The 13,537-nt window shown below is 42.0% G+C and overlaps 1 protein-coding gene across 2 annotated transcripts in view; it reads left to right on the top strand.

Annotated features, from left to right (window-relative positions):
- Nucleotides 1-13,537, top strand: part of csmd3b (CUB and Sushi multiple domains 3b) — a 1,253,873-nt gene that overhangs the window by 1,177,796 nt on the left and 62,540 nt on the right. For both annotated transcript variants that reach the window (XM_051936007.1, XM_051936008.1), the window contains exons 54-58: nt 2,771-2,944; nt 3,933-4,118; nt 9,047-9,220; nt 10,744-10,926; nt 11,487-11,663. In XM_051936007.1, coding sequence (XP_051791967.1) covers nt 2,771-2,944; nt 3,933-4,118; nt 9,047-9,220; nt 10,744-10,926; nt 11,487-11,663 — 894 coding nt within the window. The remainder of the gene's footprint in view (nt 1-2,770; nt 2,945-3,932; nt 4,119-9,046; nt 9,221-10,743; nt 10,927-11,486; nt 11,664-13,537) is intronic.

Raw genomic sequence — 13,537 nt, forward strand, 5'->3', positions numbered from 1 at the left:
CTGTCTGTCTGTCTGTCTGTCTGTCTGTCTGTCTGTCTGTCTGTCTGTCTGTCTATCTATCTATCTATCTATCTATCTATCTATCTATCTATCTATCTATACAGAGCTTACAGGGTGCTGAGGGTTGGCTGACAGGCACAAGACATAATCACCTCCTGCGAGTGCAACCAGAATTAGCTGTAATGACAGACTTTTTAGTAAGGCCTCATTTTATCATTTTTTAATGTTATTTTTGGGTTTTCTTCATACTCATTGGCTTTTTTTTAAATGTATAGATGAGACAGAAGTTTATTTTCCCAAGAATAAGACATTTCCATCAGTACATTGGAACTGTTTTCCCAATATCGTATTCATGCAGATAATATCATTGTTCATACATGTCAGATGACTCAGCGATCTGTCATGACTAGAATTACGGTACTGAAAGCCATTAACTCAAACAGGCTTTAAACAATGCAATAAAACACACTTAAAATAATTTCTTGGTTACTTAGAAAATGTACGGATTTAAGGAAAAAATGGATTTCGAGAGACTTAAATAAATATACAGACGTCCAACTTCTGAATGAAACTTTCAAAAGTTACTGCAGTAACTGCAGACAATAATGATGTGGGCCGCCAGTGCCATGGGGTTTAACAGAACTCACACTGTATTAAGTAAGACGTCATAGGGGGGCTCCTGGGCTTTAGCCCTTGGTCTCCGGTGTTCAGCCCCCATCAATGAGATTCGCTCTCCTACTCACCTGTCCAAGACAATCAGGTTTCTAGCCCCCAATGTTCACAAGCCCTGTCTTTGTTCCTCCTCTTTCGATGGTCTAACAATGCCCTGTCTACAGTGTCCAAACTCCAAGGGGGACCTCTGGCCCAGTCCCTTGACCCCATGAAAACCCCATTGGAGACCCCTCATTTTTCCATCTGCTTTCTCAGAGAGGGCAGCTAAGCCCTCAATAAGTGCTGAAGCTGGCGACGCCCCTGAGTTGAATGTCCCCTGAGTGCCCTGTTGTTGGATAGGACTAAAAGTCCAGAAGATTAAACAGAAGATGAATAACGTTTGTGAAGTTTGTTCAGCTAGAAAAGTGTCCTACGGCAATTATGTACGGATGAAAATGATGGCTTGCTCCTCTCCCCAGTCTCACTGTGCTTATCCTCGTTGCGTCGGCGTAGTCCAGAACTCTGGGATTGATGTCAGTTGTCAGGTGTTGAACGTGGCAAACAGAAAAAAGGTTTAAGTGATCAGGATCGCTGCTTTCTCCTGGCTCTGCAATGAAGTGTTGGCAGAGCGAAATGGGATTTCTCTTTCTCTTCTTTTGACCTCCTGTTTAAATAGTGTATGTCCTCGGATGCAGATGATGGGATTGACAGGACACATTATCACGAGGTTCCACGGTGTTATCCTTCCCCCTTTGTTTCCCAGGGGACCATATTTACATAGACACAGAGAGACCATGTAAACAGGACAACGCTACGAAAGACGGGACTTGGCACAAAATACACTTATGACGACGTTAATCATGTAGCACCGCTACAAAGATTAGGGTTTGTGGAGTGGCCGTTACGTGACGGACGTCGTGGACGTTGATGTGATGTTGGGGGCACTCCGTGACTGACCTCCCAGATTCCAAGGACTGCCGTTAGACCCATCTCAGACTTGTCAACCCAGCCGCCTAGGAAGATGTAATGCGTCCCCCATTAGGTTCTCCACCTTGAGACATGTTTTTCGGAGAACGGTTTTTCCCTCATATCTTTTTGCTAGACTCGTGGCAGAATCTAGTTTGGCTCATGAGAGTTGAGCTTAGTAATCTTTGATTGTTCCCAACATTGAACTTCCTTCTCAAACCCTCTGTCTCCCGATGAATTAATTTCAGTCCGTCTGGACTTTTATCTCAAAGTCCCCAAAGGTCACCACAAGCAAACGCTCAAATGTCAAAGACGTTGTGAAGACGTATTGAATGTAAGGATGTAACAATCAACTGTCCCCAAGTTGAGTTACTAACACACCAACAACATTCAAAAAACTGTACTCCTTTAATTTACGGGGTGAAACAACCAAAATGTATTTGGAATTCAATAACTAGAAACACTGGAACATACATATCTATCAATACAGAAGTACAAGGTTTAAATAAAATCAAGCAAAATGAGTCTCAGTTTCCACCGACCAAGGGAATAGTCTCCGTTTTCATTACAAGATAGGACGATCTCACCCGTTCCTTGTGGACCTTCTTAACTCCATCCAATGCTGCTTGTTAGTTTGTTCCTTTGTCTAGAGTCGGGGAACATCCAGTAAGTGGAATCCATTATATTCGTTATCTGGAAGCTTCTCCATTCCACCTGGAACTCCACGACCACTTTGTAATTCTTTGTTGTCCTTTGTAATCCTCACGTCAAGTCCCAGCACCCTTCTTTCCAGGCCTGTCTTCCCCAAGATGGAGAGTCTCCTCTCGCTCCTTTCTTTTCCAGTTTTTCTTTTTTTTCCTCCCTTCCTCAGGATGATGAGCTTCCTGTTATACTTCCCATCATAAAAGATCTCCCTGTGTTCACCTTATCTCTGGCAGTATTTTCAAAATAAAAGCTTATAACAGAATTGGAGTTTCAGTAACCCAAAAATTCCATCCAGGTGTAAAATTCTGGACGCCTAGCAGATCAAATTTCTTGAGCTCTTCAGCAAACACTTTGAAATCGGCAGGCCCGGGTGGCAGTTCACTTTTGAGGTTTCTGCTTCTCTGTATTTGTGCTGATGAAACGTTCTGTTTGTTTTTTGTTTGTCCAGCTATCAGCTGTGGCCACCCTGGCAGCCCCATTTATGGAAAGACAAGCGGAAATGGCTTTAATCTCAACGACGTCATCACGTTTTCCTGTAATACTGGGTACATTATGCAAGGACCAACAAGAGCTCAGTGTCAGGCAAATCGGCAATGGAGTCACCCACCTCCGATCTGTAAAGGTGAGCATAACTCGGTTGATACCTGCTGTCTTTAGTAGTTCAGAAAACTCAAAGACTTGCTGACCTTGGGCCACTTCTTGACATCTCTTACATTTATCTGTCGTGAAATTGTGGAGTCGCTCCGGATGTGTTGTCCTTCAAGTCAATGGTACACACCATAGACGTGCTGAGAGACGTCACACAGCAGCATGATATCAAGACCGTTAAAGCGAAGGAGAAGAAGGGGGGGGTCAATAACCGATGTGCTGGCCTCGCCAAATCTGCTACTCAGTGATCCAGCGAGCCAAACGCCTTCATGCAGGAACCGTTGGAGCCACAGGGTGATGTTGAGAATGGCTAATCACATGAAATAGGGGGGAACTGTAAAGGCAAACACACACAAAACACTAATAAGTACTCACATGAACATCAGGGACGTACAGCCTGCTTCAGTAGTTATGAGCTCAGCAAATTCACACTTCTGCTTTAACATTTCACTGACTAAAAGTCGCTTAAATGAAGGATGTATGACTCGGAAACGTAATAAATTACAACGGCTGACTAAAGAGGATGGCGTGAAGACACAAAAGACACCGGGGTCTGCTACTGCTGCACTCACTTCCTGCTACCTCTACTTCCTGTCACATTCAGCAACAGCAGCAGTGGTGGCTTTAACATCTTCACGTTACAACCACAAGAGGTCGCCGCTCAGCTAGAATAGAACTGCCGGTTCCAGGGCCACCAATGATCATAAATGATTCTATTCCCGGTCTTTGACAGGAACGGTAAGTAAATAGTGTACTAACTCTGTCACATGACCACTTGCAGGATAAACAGATATTTATTTGATCAATTTTTCATTTAATCTACTGAATACGCTCTTTAAATTTAATGGTATTACTTTTGTGATTATTATTATTTTTATTTTGCAGTAGCATCTTACTAGAGCGAGTATTGAATTCATTTGATGCGATTTGTTGAATTGTTTTCTTGCCGTTGTGCTTTTCAGTGGTCAACTGCTCCGATCCTGGGATACCAGCAAATTCCATTCGGGAAAGTAAAATAGAACACGGAAACTTTACATTTGGAACTGTCGTTTTTTATGACTGCAATCCGGGATATGTCCTGTTTGGCTCTTCGGTGCTGACCTGTCAGCCAACTGGTCACTGGGATAAACCATTGCCGGAGTGCCTGGGTGAGTTCTGTACCAGAAGTAATTTGTGTGTTTGCATTCTAATGAGGTATGTGTCACGTTACAACTGCAAATATAAAAAAGACTATTGCCAGCACAATTGGGTTTGTATGAATTTTCAGAAATGTCCAAACGAAATTCTGCATTTGTGCGTAGGTACAGTCATATGAAAAAGTTTGTGAACCCCTCTCGGCCTGCATAATAATTGACTCTCCTTTCAACAATAAAGATAACAGTGGTCTGTCTTTCATTTCCTAGGAGTACTGTGGTGTTTTCCGAACAAAGATTTTTAGTGACACAGTATTTAGTTGTATGAAATTAAATCAAATGTGAAAAACTGGCTGTGCAAAAATTTGGTTCCCTTTGTAATTTTGCTGATTTGAATGCCTGTCACTGCTCAATGCTGATTACTTGGTGTGATGAACTCATTAAGCCTTGAACGTCATAGACAGGTGTGTCCAATCATGAGATATAAAGGGATTTAAGGTGGTCAATTACAAGTTGGGTTCCTTCCCTTTGACTCTCCTCTGAAGAGTGGCAGCATGGGATCCTCAAAGCAACTCTCCAAGGATCTGAAAACAAAGATTGTTGAGTCTTCTGGTTTAGGGGAAGGCTACAAAAAGCCATCTCAGAGGTTTAAACTGTCAGTTTCTGTAACTGTAAGGAATGGAATCAGGAAATGGAAGGCCACAGGCACAGTTGCTGTTACACCCAGCAGGTCTGGCAGGCCAAGAAAAATACAAGAGCGGCATATGAGCAGGATTGTGAGAATGGTGACAGACAACCACAGATCACCTCCAAAGACCTGTAAGAACATCTGGCTGCAGATGGTGTATCTGTACATCGTTCTACAATTCAGCGCATCTGTATGGCAGGGTGATGAGAAAGAAGCCCTTTCTGCACTCACGCCACAAGCAGAGTCGCTTGTTGTATGCGAATGCTCATTTAGACAAGCCAGATTCATTTTGGAACAAAGTGCTTTGGACTGATGAGACACAAATTGAGTTATTTGGTCAGAACAAAAAGCACTTTGCATGGCGGAAGAAGAACACCACATTCTAAGCAAAACACCTGCTACCTACTGTCAAATTTGGTGGAGAGTCCATCATGCTGTGGGGTGGGCTGTGTGACTAGTTCAGGGACTGGGGCCCTTGTTAAAGTCGAGGGTCGGATGAATTCAGCCCAAGATCAACAAATTCTTCAGGATAATGTTCAAGCATCAGTCACAAAAGTTGAAGTTACGCAGGGGTTGGATATTCCAACAAGACAATGACCCAAAACACAGTTCGAATCTACAATGGCATTCATGCAGAGGGAGAAGTACAATGTTCTGGAATGACCATCACAGTCCCCTGACTTGCATATCATCGACAATCTATGGTATGATTTGAAGCAGGCTGTCCATCAAATTGAACTGAACTGGAGAGATTTTGTATGAAGAATGGTGAACAATACCTCCATTCAGAATCAGACACTCATCAGAGGCTATAGGAGGACAGCGTCTAGAGGCCAAAGGAGGCTCAACTAAGTATTGATGTCATATCTTTGTTGGGGGGCCCACATTTATGCACCTGTCTAATTTTGTTATGATGCATATTGCATATTTTCTGTCAATCCAGTAAACTTGTAGCGGGGCTACATAGCAATAGTGTTGTTCAATGTTTGTACTGAGTGTGCTTTGCTTCCATCGTCCCGTTTGCTGTTTATAATGTGTGCGTCAGTGAATGTCGTCCCCATAAATACAGGGGGGATGGATGATGGAAAGAGACCGCAGCCCCAAAATGGAAAGCACCTGTTTATAATCAATCCATTACATCCGGCTCATTACTATATAAACAGTCAGGAGAGAACAGAGGGAAGAGAGGAGAAAGACGGAGATTACATTTTCACGACAACAAATCAACTTTACCTGCTGTTTTCCACATCGCGCTTTTGTAACCAGTTTGTTTTTCATTCCGCCGGACTTACTTCAATTCAATCATCACTAGAGACCCCGGGGTTGGACTACATTATCCACCACACGCCGAGAATTCATGGTGAGGTTGCTCCATTTTTTCTGGGAAATTCAAACACGTCACTTATCTGTTGTATATTCGGACTCAAGTTCACCATCATTGCCATTTTCCGTATTCATTCATTGCTATTTGTGTTTTGTGTTTGTTATGTGTTACTGGGACAAGGGAGGGTTTGTTATTGTATATATGGCGTTGTCACGTTGCTAGTTTGGTGGAGGGATATACATATCCATATACAGTATATATACTGTAGTTATTTTCTACGTGTGGAATTTGCATTTTTTGTTATTGTTTCAGTTAATATATTTATCCACCTATTTTATATATCTGCTTTTTTGTGCTTATGTTTAAACCGTTGATTGTGGGGAAAATTTTATTTGTTGGAGGTACAGCTTGATATATAAGATTCCTCTCAGTAATTTATCCAGGCCACAGGTCTTGGAAGTGTAGCTGCCGGCTGGGTAAGGGGTCGGCCATTACAAACTTCATGTCACTGCTGAAATCCCACTGTTACCATAAGGCATGTCAGATATTCAAAGGAAGTTGCTACTTTGAAAGCTCTGTCAATGAGAAACCAAAATCCAAAGAATTAAGAGGGGTTCCCAGACTTTTCATGTGACTGTATGTGTGTAATGTATCGGTAATCAAGATGAGCAAAACGAGACATCACAAAATCGAATTTGCAGTGTTTTACATGGCAAAAAAAGATAAAAACCTTGTGAAACACATTGGACAGCAAAGTTGGTGCCATTGACACAAGAAGAACAACGTTTAGTCCCGTCTGCAAGTGCCTGCTTGTCATTTCGCATTTAAATAAAGATAAATTCAATCACTTAAATAAGATAAGTGATAACGGCAGAAGAGGATGAGGTGGTTGCTGGGTGATGGCGGGTAGTGACGGTTTCCGTGTACTAAAATGTTCTTGTGGTGAAAACCCAGCACTGTGCACAACTGTCTTTGTGTGGAAAATGTGTCACATTTTAATAAAAAAACGTACTTCACTTCTCCACAGCGATGTGAACGAGAGGCATAAACCGAACTGATTTAACGGGTCTGGTTCCAAATAAAGCAGCTTCAAAAAAGAACACAGCTAAACTCGGACATGTGAACAAAGCTTTAGTGAGTTTCGCATTTCACGCCTGCAAAACAAATGTTCATGTCGGTTTTGCGAAACTGTGTGTGAACCAAAACTGGCTTGCTTTTTCACACCATCACTAGTTGTTAATTTACAAACGAATACGCAGCAATAAATTGGCAGAAGAAAAGACGCACAATGGACACCAAAAGCCAGCTTCCCCTTGGGCCTTCTCCTTCTCGAGCTCACCTCCCGGGTATTCATTTCAAGGCCCTCTGTCACGTACAGTATGACGCTGACTTTACCTCCTTCCTCCAGTGAGCCTTTCCATTTGAACCCTTGATTGATTGAATCAGCATAGTCATCTGAGGAGGCTTCAAGCTCCATTTCAGGCCAAGAACTGAAATCACTTCAGCTGCCAGTCCCGTTTGGGTAGAAGTACACAGTAGCTGCGTTTACCCAAATTATCAAAGTTCTGCAGCTTTAGTTTGCTTCATGGGATTCTGGCAACACGTTGAAATGATTCCACAGACAATATATCTTTGTTTTTTCAAATCTTTAGTAAAAATTGAAGGTAAAACAGTTTACATGAAAAGAGAGGAAAAGTTGAAATAGCAGAGCTTACAGTATATACAGTATCTGCGGTGGGCTGGTGCCCTGCCCAGGGATTTGATCCTGCCTTGCGCCCTGTGCTGGCTGGGATTGGCTCCAGAAGACCCCCGTGACCCTGTGTTAGGATATAGCGGGTTGGAAGATGACTGACTGTATATACAGTATCTTGTTTGATTCTTTTAAGTTTGTCATTTCTAAACAATCAGAAAAATGTATGCCTGTCCCATTTACGAACGGCAAGTCCCTGCTAGCAATGAGCCTATTCCAAACACACACTGACTTAATTAACACTCCGATACAGCAGGAGAGTTCGATTTCTCGTTAACTACAGGGGGCCAAGGCGACGCCATATTCTAGGTTGCTATAAGAAACTAATGTTCTATAGGAATCAAGCAAACACTCTGAGTTTAACTTAAGATTGGCTCTTACATACGCCAAGCCAGAGACCCCCTACTGGTCCCAGGTGCCCCTACTCCTGAGTTGTGTCTTTCAGGTTGGTTCAAAGGGTAAAGCAGTCCAACTCCTCTTCCTTCTCCACCTGGGACCCACCCTAGCGGACCACACTGAGCTTTTCTCCAGGATTGATGTCACTTTCTGGTCTGACAGGCCCATCACTTGTGGGTCACCCTCTGCTATATATACTGGGGTCCAACCTTGCCCTTTGCCACTCTGGTGCCACCGTACAGTACAAAGAGCTTTGTTAATGGGGGACTGTGAGTGTGATAGTGAAGAGGCCTTGAGAACTGACCTGGTGTCCACTCCCAGTCGGCCGGGTGAACAGAAAATGACACCCCAGTGGGACTCCATTGAAGGTGCCATTGTTATTCAAACTTCACAAATGTGTATTTTCTTTTCTTTTTACAACATATAACAATTAGTACCGGATGTATAAAAAAAAATCAATGGATGAGTTCATGACTGAAAATGTAAAGTTCAATGATTTTAACTGCTGTATGCTTTTTATCAAATGTATTGACTGAGCTCAGATTCCACATAACAAGCAGACGTCTTTTATTTCCAAATGAATCATTGATTCATTTAAGTTAACATAGGACTGAACTAATTATCCTTATGTGTCTAATGTATTTGTTGCCATTTCCTTCATCAGTGATCAATTCTTAGTAAATATTTTATGACAGAAGGCATGTTCAGTCAATACACTTATTAATCTGACTAATGATTGGTGTCATACTTTACACTTACAAATGACTCTTTCTTTTTTCTTCTAGTTGTTGATTGTGGCAATCCTGGTTCCCCACCAAATGCGGTCTTAACTGGTGAGAAGTTTACATTTGGATCAACAGTTCGTTATTCTTGTGTTGGGGGAAGAGCTCTGATTGGACAATCGACACGGACCTGCCAGCTGAATGGACACTGGAGCGCACCAATGCCACATTGCTCAGGTACAAAAGGACATCGTCAGCCTTCCTGGAAAACTTTTATACTTTGAATTGTAAAAGGAACAGACTCGACACACTTAAAAAGGTTTGGGGCAGCCACCCGTATATTATTCCTGGCTGCAAAAGGCTTTTAAATTGTACAGAGATGTTCTCAGTACGGAGTCCAAAACAGAACTACTGAGGGTTTGCAAAGATGGCGGCTGTAAGGGATCAGACAGGAAGTGACGTAAATACAATACAATACATCCATCCATCCATTTTCCAACCCGCCAAATCCGAACACAGGGTCATGGGGGTCTGCTGGAGCCAATACAATACAATACAGTTTATTTTTGAATAGCCCAAAATCACACAAGAAGTGCCGCAATGGGCTTTAACAGGCCCTGCCTCTTGACAGCCCCCCAGCCTTGACTCTCTAAGAAGACAAGGAAAAACTCCCAAAAAAACCTAGTAGGGAAAAATGGAAGAAACCTCGAGAAAGGCAGTTCAAAGAGAGACCCCTTACCAGGTAGGTTGGGCATGCAGTGGGTGTCAAAAAGAAGGGGGTCAATACAATACAATACACAGAACAGTACAAATCCTCAATACAGTATAAAATAAAAAAAATTTTAAAAGTAAAAAATAAAAATTTAACGTAAGTGAACCAGAAGTGATGTTCTTCTGATGACAGATTGTGTGCCGGAAGTGATATTCTTCTGGGTGCCGGAACTGGAAGTGATGTCATCGGCTCTGAATCAGACTGGTTTTCCCGCAGCTGGTCTGCAGAGATAACAGGAGAAGGTTTAGTGCACCCCGCCACCAACCTGGCCTGGCATGGAATTACCTTTGCTTGGTCCGTACAACGTCCTCCTATTCCAGTGGTTCTCAATCTGTGGGGCGGACCCCCTAGGGGGGCGCGAAGTAACAAAAAAGGGGCGCAAAGATGTGAAAAAAAGAAAACAAGAATCGAAAATATGAAAAATACATCTATTGAAACCAAAAACAAATTAACTTAAACTACATTCTGATACTAGAAAAATAAATATAGAGTTAGATGCATATTTTATTATACCTACTTAACTTTTATCTACATTTATCTATGATATATCATTAATTAAAAAGAACAAATTGATATTAGTGGGCTCCTTTCAAAAAAACGTTAGGTGGGGGCACAATTAAAATTGGTATGAAAACTCGGGTCGCAAATACTTAAAGGTTGAGAAATGCTGTCCTGTTCGCACGTGTGTGAAAGAATCCATACATCTATGGTACCATTAAGTGAAATGAACAAATAGTCTACTGTATCTCATAGATAGATAGATAGACATTTTAGCATAGTTTGTGAAGTTCCCCTTGGGATTAATAAAGTAACTAACTATCTATCTATCTATCTATCTATCTATCTATCTATCTATCTATCTATCTATCTATCTATCTATCTATCTATCTATCTATCTATCTATCTATCTATCTATCTATCTATCTATCTATCTATCTATCTATCTATCTATCGTACTGATTTACTGGTTTTTTGTGTGTTCCTTCAGGTGATCTTTCAGGATATTGTGGTGACCCAGGTTCTCCCGCCCATGGTAACAGAGAGGAGAGTGATCTTAAAGTCAGAAGTAAAGTGCGCTTTACTTGTGATACGGGGTACATTCTCCATGGATCATCTGAAAGGATGTGTTTCTCAAATGGGACCTGGTCGGGTCGACAGCCAGAATGTAAAGGTGAGGAGATGTCATGGCAAGTATCGGCTCCTTAGTAAAGTTTGCTGTTTTACTTTTTTGTCATATCGATGCATTGATGTATCATTGATGTTTTATTTTTGTATCGGAAGGCTGAATTTTGTAGGGTAACTAGTGAGATGTAACACAATATTTACAGCCATCTGCACGAAATGATTTTGTTTTGCTTCCATTGAACATTTTATGCATTCTTTAGAGATATGGGGGTGCTGGAATCCAAATCTAGTTAAAGAATTGCTCTGTCATCTCCAGTTTTTGAGAGATGAAGGTGTAAAATCAAGAAGATATATGAATCTATACACTTATTTACTTAGTACATTCAGTATTAAGCGGCGTGTGTGTTTATTGTCGCTTACTTAACTGTTCCCTTTGTTAGTTCAGTTTTCCTTCATTTCTTATTATATTTTGCTAATTGTACAGACAGTTCCAAGTACATCTGGTCTCCTGCCCTATTTTTTTCATTTATATATTTAATTTATTTAGAGTTATATCCTTAAATAAATGTTCTGATGCAGTATCCGTTGCTGTCATATCTGTCCCAGCTATCCAATGTGGAAATCCGGGGACCCCTACAAATGGCCGTGTTTTTCGTATTGATGGAACTACCTACTCGCACTCGGCCATTTACTCCTGTATGGAAGGCTATATGCTGTCCGGTTCATCGGTTCGCCAGTGCACAGCTAATGGGACGTGGACCGGGAGTCTGCCTAATTGCACGAGTAAGTCAGGGTGGGATTATTTCAGTAATGGTGGGGCAGTTGTCTTTAACAGTGCCGATGTTTTGGAATAATCAAAGAAAAGCATTTAAATTACAGAAGAAATTATCAACTATCTGTCATGTCAAGTGTTGCTTTGTCTGTTATTCCAGTCCTGTTTAAATTCGCTTATCTCTTCTGACCGATGTAAAGTGCAACTCCACGTATTTCACGTATTCACCTTTCCTGAAATGACTTTGCTGTCCTGTCCATCCATAAATCCTTCTGTCTGCCCAGCCTTTCTGACATTTCAGGTTCATGCGGAGCCACAACCATCCTTCATATACATAATGCACACATACACATGTAAATAAATAAGCAAATAAAGATGATTTTATTACTCATTTATTGCTACTTTAAATCCGCTCATAGTCCTTGGTGCTTTTTTTGCGGCATGTCAGCCTCTATAGCAGCACAGCTGTAATAAATAGTAGAATTACTGGCCAATTATCACAATGGAGCAAGTCAATATGCCCGCACCCCTTTAAGACCAAGTGTCCCATCCAGGGTGAAACCCCCAAGTGCCCGATGTTGCCAGGCAGTGCTGTTTACTAAATAAATCTTGGAGGCCCCCTTTGGTTCAGTTACACCAGAAGGTCTCACAAGAGGATGGAGCGTCAACTAGGAAAGGAGTAATCGGTGTGATTGAAGACCACTGGTTGGGGTTTGGCGGGGGGTATGTGCATTGTCCCCCTTAGGGTGAGTGAAGTGTAAGGGTCCCCTTTGGACTGTTTCGCATGACCGATTGATCACATGACCGCAGCACACACTCGCCGACTCCAGAGCCTACTTGTCGTTTGTCAACTTTTCTCATTTTCGTTGAGAGGCTGAGCGGGCCCCCTGGTGGATGTGAGGACCGCCGCAGCTGCTTAGTTTACTTAGGTCTTGGGGTACAAATGCTACCAGGGTAACTTTTAGCTCTCTATGACATTATAAAAGAGTAAGTGTTTTAAAAGGTGGATGGATTGATAGAAGTAGCTTATTTTTAAACATTTCGGGTCTTTGTGTAGAACTGGGCAAACTATAGGGGGCTCTCACTGTTTAAAAATGGTTTGACGTTCGTTCAGATTTCTGTAAAGCAAGATTTTCACCTCCCGTGACTTTGGAGCCTGAGTTGAGCTCCTGGTGGTCTGGTGTTTGCACCTTCTCCCGGTATCTGTGTGGGTTTTGTTTCTGGTTACTCTTGCCCACCTGCATCTCAAGGATGTGCGCATTGATTTAATTTGGGAGATTTTTAAATGGGCCAAACAGTTGGCACCATTGCCTCATGGTGTTAATTAAATCATTAGTTCCTTAGCCATGTTGTACCCTGTGGGGCATCTGCATGTTTGCCCAATGCCTATTTAGGTTGTGATCCGTGTATTCATCCCACATCTCAAAGACGTACGTCTTAACTTCATTGACCAGAGCTGTGTGTGCCAGGTGATAAAATGGCACCCTGTCTAGGGTCTGTTTCTGCCCTTGTGCCAGACGATGCCATGATAGTCTTCACCCTGACACGACTCTTTGAGAACATCCAGCTGTGGTGTCATGGCAGCCAGTCCAGGGTGGACTTCTGGTTATCCTCCCAGGTAGCCAGCGTAGACGCCGACACCCATAAAACAGAAAACCTGTCTTCAGAAAAGAGATGGATGACTAAGCTTTATGAAGAGAGTAACAGGCCTGATCAGAATGTCCAATAAAAGCAGCAGTTAATTTATTTCCTAATAAAATTTTCTTTTTGATTTAAGAAGATAGTCAATTATTGTTAGATCTGAATAATTCAAAGCCAGTCACTTGAGGATTACTTCACATAAGGCACTTCAGTGCGGCACATAATGTGTCTCAAAGCCGAGTGT

Source organism: Erpetoichthys calabaricus, chromosome 13, assembly GCF_900747795.2.
Source record: "Erpetoichthys calabaricus chromosome 13, fErpCal1.3, whole genome shotgun sequence".
Lineage (NCBI taxonomy): Eukaryota > Metazoa > Chordata > Cladistia > Polypteriformes > Polypteridae > Erpetoichthys > Erpetoichthys calabaricus.